The sequence below is a fragment of the Maniola jurtina genome, chromosome 26 (assembly GCF_905333055.1).
Source record: "Maniola jurtina chromosome 26, ilManJurt1.1, whole genome shotgun sequence".
NCBI lineage: Eukaryota > Metazoa > Arthropoda > Insecta > Lepidoptera > Nymphalidae > Maniola > Maniola jurtina.
Genome location: NC_060054.1, coordinates 5,155,640 through 5,163,354, shown reverse-complemented (window position 1 = coordinate 5,163,354; position 7,715 = coordinate 5,155,640). Strand labels below are relative to the sequence as shown.

General features: G+C 36.9%; 1 protein-coding gene across 1 annotated transcript; it reads left to right on the top strand.

The window, feature by feature from the left end:
- Positions 1-920: 920 nt before the first annotated feature.
- Positions 921-3,243, top strand: LOC123878893. Its single transcript, XM_045926270.1, has 2 exons — positions 921-1,505; positions 2,420-3,243. Exons 1-2 carry the CDS (start codon positions 968-970, stop codon positions 2,797-2,799), a joined length of 918 nt encoding a protein of 305 aa, XP_045782226.1. The 5' UTR covers positions 921-967; the 3' UTR covers positions 2,800-3,243.
- The last annotated feature ends 4,472 nt before the right edge of the window (positions 3,244-7,715 follow it).

The following is a 7,715-nucleotide window of genomic DNA, read 5'->3' as shown; positions in this document are numbered from 1 at the left end:
CTTTGTACCTATTCTACTCCCTTTACAACCTCTCGCACTGCCAAGGGTCACTGGTAGAGATCACTTATAGAGTGCTTCCCTGTCCACTTTTACTTTCTTTGTCTCTTAATTGTTACAACTTTCTGGTACAAAATAAAATAACAAATAAAAATAAAATTCTGATACTTATTTATATTGAGAAAGAAAATATTGAGATTAATTTAACACAAAAATTGGATTTTATATTTATTGCAGATCCTAGCAGCTTTGCATTTTTATGCCACGGGTACATATCAGCGCCCAATGGGGACATCTATCTTCAATACGATGTCCCAACCATGTTTGATCCATGTTTGCTTCATGATTTCGTTCAAATTGTGTGCTGAAGGAATAATTAGGTAGGTACACAATAAAAGCACTCAATAATACTGTAATTCTATAGTCATTCTATAGTCATAATTCAAAGTTAGGTACTACAAAACACTAATCTATGCAAAACACAAAACCGTTTAAATTCAAGTCAAAGTTCAAACTGATGTAATGTCAATGTCAAATGTCCATAGATAATAATTAAAAACTAGTCGAAGTCGTACAATTTAAAAAGTCTTACATTTCTACTACGCTACCTGTCAGGCAGAGATATTTAATTTGGCCATATAAAGTCGATAAAATACGCTACTATGTTAATGTTGGCCAACTGCCAAGTGTTAGACACTCGTAATTAGTTAGCCACGCATTCGATACGGAATAGAAAAACACGTGACCTAAATTTCATGGATTTCTAACTGGACTCAATGTCTAACGAAATCTTTCAAAGATACAGAATAGCCATGCAGGACATTATGCTTTTTAAATTGTGTTCCATACAAGAAACAAAAATAAGGCCGAATTTTAATTAATTTAATTTTAATTTAAAAAGAGATTACCAATTTGTCAAAAATTCTTTCTGGAAATTTTTAGCATAACAAAGTATAGGGTCGAATATTTAATGAAAATTTTTTATGAAACTGGTGAGTTTCCTCAGGAAGCTCGTGGAGGCGACCGTAAATCTAAATTGTATGCTGCAAAGAAAGAATCAGTCCATCGTTTTATAGAAAGTCTGAAATGTATAGAGTCGCATTACTGTCGGAAAAGCAAATACTCGGACAGAAAATACCTAACTTGTGATTTAAATATTACAAAACTTTATCGGATGTATAAAAGTGACCCACAAAATGCACAACTTGGAGTAAAATTATCATATTTCCGAAACATCTTCAACACTGAATACAATATAGGGTTTGGCATACCACAAACAGATGTTTGCTCAAAATGTTTGGAACTTAGAGAAAAGATAAAAAGGGAGCAAGACGAAAATAAAAAAAAAGTTTTGATGACAGAAAAAAGGGTCCATTCTATGCGGGCAAAATCGTTTTTCGAGAATCTAAGAGATACAACACCAGGTCTGAAAATAATATTTTTTGATTTTCAAAAAAATTTACCACTACCCAAAGTTCCCGATCAGTCATGTTACTATAGCCGACAGTAGACATGTGTAAGTAATGCGATTGATGCATTACGCGTAATATTACCCGACCGCGTACTGTAGCATTACATATTACACGACAAAATCAAGCATTACACATCACACTAAAACATGACGCGGACAGCGTTTCGCGCTCGCTGCCTACTGACTGTTCGGTCATGTCATTCGGCAATCGGCATATCTCGGTGCGTGGTTTGAGAATCGTAAATTGTGCTAGTGAGAGAGAGTGAGAGAGAGATACTCGTGCTTCATATCGGTTGCGCGGCCAGCCCGATTTTATATACTGTAGTCTGTAACTGATGAAATAAGGTTTACGTTTATTTGGCTCCGCCAAGGTACTTAACTTAGCTCTTCAAAAATTCGTACGATATGATTGTTTAACAATGAATTCTTTGTTTATATTTATTAGTAATTATTAGTATTTGACAAAGCGTGGGCGGTCAAGGACATTTTTCACTTATTACGATAGGGTTCAATGAATATTTTTAAAATGCCAAATTAAGTATAGTGTAAATAAAATTAGTGTTACTAAAATCTAAATGACTTACTTTATCGTGTAAATAATATTATATTGTGTTAGTATATTTTAATTTTTATGATAAGACAACTAAGCCAATGGACAAGACTGATATTTATACGTGTGCTAGGTGCGGTAGTGCGTACATCGAACGTAGTACGTATGGCGGCGGGGCATCCCATCACTCGATATCTCATGTAATGTAATAATACATCCGAACATATTTTCATTTCATTACATAGCGCACTATTTGATAGGTGCCAGGTGGCCGTCACTAGCGCGCCAGCTCGGGTGATGTTCGGAGTGATGGTAAAATGTAATATTACTTAGTACGAAGTGTAATGCCATATGACATCACTTTTTAAAGTACTGTTTTGCGCATGTCTAGCCGACAGTTATATACTTCTATAATTTTGCAGCTGTAGAGGGATCTTCAAAATTACCGTTATGTAAAGATCGTGTTTTTTCCTACTATTGTACGGAAAACGAATTTGCGAAAAATGCAAACTTAGTGGCATCTGCCGTTTATGACCGCCTTTGTAAAACTGATAAAACAGGCATTACAAAAATACGTTTAGTTGCTGATGGGTGCGGCGGGCAAAATAAAAACTGCATTTTAATAGGAATGTGCTCCAAATGGCTCTTGGAAATTCTTAACATTAAAGTTTTAGAAGTTATATTTCCCGTAACTGGTCACTCTTTTATGCCCGCCGACCGTCTTTTTGGAGTAATTGAAAAAAAATTGCGCTTGATCGAAGTTATACTGCACAGTTTATGACTGGAAGACAACCGTCAAAGATGTGGTAAAACCAACTACAAGTTGGAATGTTAAATTTAATGAGTGCAAAAGATTCATATTGCGTCGTTCAAAAAAACGTGATAATGTACTTGTGAGGGGCGAAATATATTATAAAAGCGATATCGCCACTCCACAGAACATTTGTAGGCCAAGAAAAACTATTGGTATGATTAATCCAATAATACTGCCCAGTACTGTGGCAGTTAATAAAAATAAATTAAATGACGTGAGCAAATCACTAAGCAAACATTTTGGTGCGGAATGGCAAGACTTACATGATTTAAACTTTTATAAAGAAATACTGTCAAGTCAGGAAGCTTTTCAAGAAGCATCTCATCAAGATACTAATTATTGTGATGAGGGAGTCGAGGAACCTGACGTACTTCGTGTCTAATTTTTTTTTGGATAATTGTTTGTCTCTTTATTTTTGTACTTAAAACTACATATTTTAGTCAGTAAGTATAAGTAATGAAAACTTAATAGAAAAATAATATGAAAAAATTCAAGTTTTAAGTTTTGTACAACCCTGTTTATATTCCAACATGGCAAGAATCAAAAGCAGCAATCTTCGAATAAGACAAGAAACAAAACTAGCAATCTGACATTCGTTTAGAAACATATCCAGCAATGTTTAAAAATTAGTATCAAAAACAGCAATCTACAAAATTAAAAATTCGGTATTACTTTATTTTAAACATTTTACTAAGAACAAATAAGTTTAATTGATTTCAAAATCTCTTACAAATTCAATAATGTACAGATGTACAACTTTTATGAACTATTCATGAACGAAAATAACTTTTCTTATTTACCACAGATTAGGAAGACGTCAGTTTGCTAGTTTTGTTTCTATAGGACTTAAGTGTTCAGTTAAAAAAAATCCTTGAACTTAAGGTATTTGCGGGCTACCCCGCTCCCCAAAATTCTCGCGTACGTAGTTAAATACGCGCTGTGCGTATATCAAGCGTAGCTAGAGCGCGGTGACCTCGTATTAGGGTGGTTCTTCAGAATGGCCCAAAAATAATGTGCCAGACAAAAATGAAAGTAAATTCTCACAGGACGTCATCACACTAATATTATAAAGGCGAAAGTTTGTATGTGTGTGTGTGTGTGTGTGTGTGTGTGTGTGTGTGTTTGTTACTCCTTCACGCAAAAACTACTGGACGGATTTGGCTGAAATTTGGAATGGAGATAGATAATATCCTGGATTAGCACATAGGCTACTTTTTATCACGGAAAATCAAAGAGTTCCCACGGGATTTCGAAAAACCTAAATCCGCGCGGGCGAAGTCGCGGGCATCGGCTAGTTTCAAATATTTAAGAAAATGAACGAGAAATGTTTAGACCGACAATGCGAGCATTGTCAAAAAAATAATTTGCAATATACAGGGTGTTTGGTAATTAGTATACATAATGACGACACGTACCCATGCTACTTTAATCTGATAAATACAATGCTGAAGTAAAATCACACTAATATTATAAAGGCGAAAGTTTGTATGTGTGTGTGTGTGTGTGTGTGTGTGTGTATGTGTGTGTGTGTGTATGTTTGTTACTCTTTCACGCAATAACTACTGAATGGATTTGGCTGAAATTTGGAATGGAGATAGATAATATCCTGGATTAGCACATAGGCTACTTTTTACCCCGGAAAATCAAAGAGTTCCCACGGGATTTCGAAAAACCTAAATCCGCGCGGGCGAAGTCGCGGGCATCGGCTAGTTTCAAATATTTAAGAAAATGAACGAGAAATGTTTAGACCGACAATGCGAGCATTGTCAAAATAATAATTTGCAATATACAGGGTGTTTGGTAATTAGTATACATAATGACGACACGTACCCATGCTACTTTAATCTGATAAATACAATGCTGAAGTAAAATCACACTAATATTATAAAGGCGAAAGTTTGTATGTGTGTGTGTATGTGTGTATGTATGTTTGTTACTCTTTCACGCAATAACTACTGAATGGATTTGGCTGAAATTTGGAATGGAGATAGATAATATCCTGGATTAGCACATAGGCTACTTTTTATCACGGAAAATCAAAGAGTTCCCACGGGATTTCGAAAAACCTAAATCCGCGCGGGCTATGCCGCGGGAATCTTCTAGTGACTAAATAAAATTATAAAAATTTCCATACAAATTATGTCAAAGTTTTCATGACCCTAACGTGCTTTAACTCACTGAGATCGTTGGCCATCTTTAGATAGGCCAAGGCAATCATAATTTGTTTACTTCGACCTGGTGAGTAAATACTAAGGCGCCATCTTTACAACTGTTACACGACATGTACCAGTCATCGTGTAACAGCCGATTGATACGAAAATTCAAATACCAAGCGGTTTTATAGGGGGTCAATGTCGCGCAACTCGCCAAGAATCGAGAAATTGAAACTGCCTTTTTTTCTCACTCCTTCACTTAAACTCATGAAACACGGGTCTAATTTTAATTAATTTGGTGTTGAAAGTTTACAGCCTTTAAAATGGTACCATTTTTATTAATCTTTACCACTCATTTAGTTCTTAAGATCGCTCGTAGCATATCACAAGCAGGTGATTCCATAGTTTGCTCGCGAGTGTATAAGTTAGTCACGGAACCGCCGTTTCAATGCTAATACCTTTCAGTGGCGACGAGGATGGTATTCGTTTTTTTTTGGACATTCACAGTTATCTAGTGTAAAACAATTATAAATGAATAAAGTCGCGGGCGTTCGGGAAAATAAGCGAATCACACTAATATTTCACACTAATATTATAAAGGCGAAAGTTTTATATATGTGTGTGTGTGTGTATGTTTGTTACTCCTTCACGCAAAAACTACTGGACGGATTTGGCTGAAATTCGGAATGGAGATAGATAATATCCTGGATTAGCACATAGGCTACTTTTTATCCCGGAAACCCGAAAATCCCGGATTTCGAAAAACCTAAATCCACGCGGGCGAAGTCGCGGGCATCGGCTAGTACAATTTAAAATCGGGCAATTGGAGCCTATACGTGGAGAGGTTAGAAATGTATTTCAAAGTCAAAGCGATTGACAAAGATTTGTGGTTACCCATGCTGATAGCATGATAGGTGACGAGACATACGAATTATTGAGCGGTTTGGCGAGTCCCAAAAAACCGGCAGAATTAACATATGATAATGCAGTGTCATTATAACACAATCACTCACGAGAAGAGTAATTGGTTCTATCAAGTCCAGGGACAGCTTCATGTGACAGAACGGGGCTGTGCTTATTCGGAATATGGGCTGGAGAGAACGAACCGATGCACGTTTAAGTCATTCAAATAAATGATGACTTCTGGAAGGAAAAGATGGAACCAAAACTGAAGACTTTTTGACATAGCAGTGACAGTTTTGGGACACCGGCTCGACGGCCTCGTCTCGTAGGTATTGTTTATGGTAGCTGAACTTATTGTACACCAGGTTTTAGTTCGAGCAGTTATATTTATAGGTGGCAAGTTATATTTACAGGCATGCAGATAGCTATTATAATGTAGGCGTCCGCTATGAAAGGAGTTTTGAAAATTCAACCCCTAAGAGGGTGCAATAGGGGTTTGAAATTTGTGTAGTCCACATGGCCGAAGTAGTGAGCATAATAAGCTAGTCTAAATATATAAAAAAAAGACAACACCCACTCACTCAAACTATCTTGAACTATTCTAGAAATAATCACATCAGGGTTTCCAAACTGTAGTTCAAGTGCATTCATTACTGTGTCGGGAGTTGTGGCGCCAATCAACAGCGCTATCACAGCTTCCTTGGCTGGTCCACGTAAGCAGCTACGCAGCCTCCACAGGTTCTCTCTAGGAGTGAAATTACATACTTCGGTGGACTTGTAGGCCTGTTTGAATTGCAGCCACTCAAGCGGATCACCTGCAAATACTGGTAAGTCCTTTTGTGTGCTGATACGACTAAGCAACCTTGAATTTGGTGCGTGGTTTTTAGAGCCATATCCTTCAGTGCGCTAGCTAACATCTGAACGGTTATACTTTCAGTGCCACTATATTGACTCTCATCAACACCCAGCCCAAACCCTTGGGCCTAGAAAGCTGAATAATTGAATTAGTCAACTATGATTTATTTATTCAATATCATTTGATAGATAAGAAATTAATGCTCGTGTTTCAGGCGCTAAATCTATTGCCATCAAAAATAAATATGCAAAAGAAAATATCAGTTTGAAAGTCAAACTTTTAAAATTGAGGGAAAATGCAAAACCCTAAATCAAAAAGTGCAACAAGCTGCAAAGCTGTCGCGTAATAAAGCTTTTTTAAAAGCTGTCGAAAAACTGCCCGAACCCGCTGCCATTTTCACAAAAATGCAATTAGAAAAGGCTTCAATAAAACCTAAAGGAAAAAGATATTCCACTGAAGAAAAAAATTTGTGCCTTACAATTTATAAACAAAGCCAAAAAGCATATAAATTGTTGCAAAGACTCATAGCATTGCCATCGAAACGAACCATACAGAAAATATTAAGTATGGTCGTTATCAAGCCAGGAATTAATGATTCTATCATTCAAAATCTAAAAAAGACAGTAAAAAAATTACCCAAAGAAAAAAAAATATGCAAACTGATGTTTGATGAAGTGGCATTAAGTCCGGGTCAATATTATAATAAAACCTCCGACGAAATAATTGGTTTCGAAGATTTTGGTCCACACAAATCTGAACTAATTGCTGATAACGCACCTTACAGATCCCTGCGCACACAGGGAGTGCGTGTTCAAGCTGGCGATAAGGAGCTCAACATCTATGCCGCCTTCCGACCACCGACTCCCCAAACGGAAGGCGCCAGGCTACGACGGGAACCCGATCGCCGCAATACAGCAGCTCCCTAGAAGAGGCCTTGTTGCGCTGACAAGACTCTTCAACGGTATACTCCG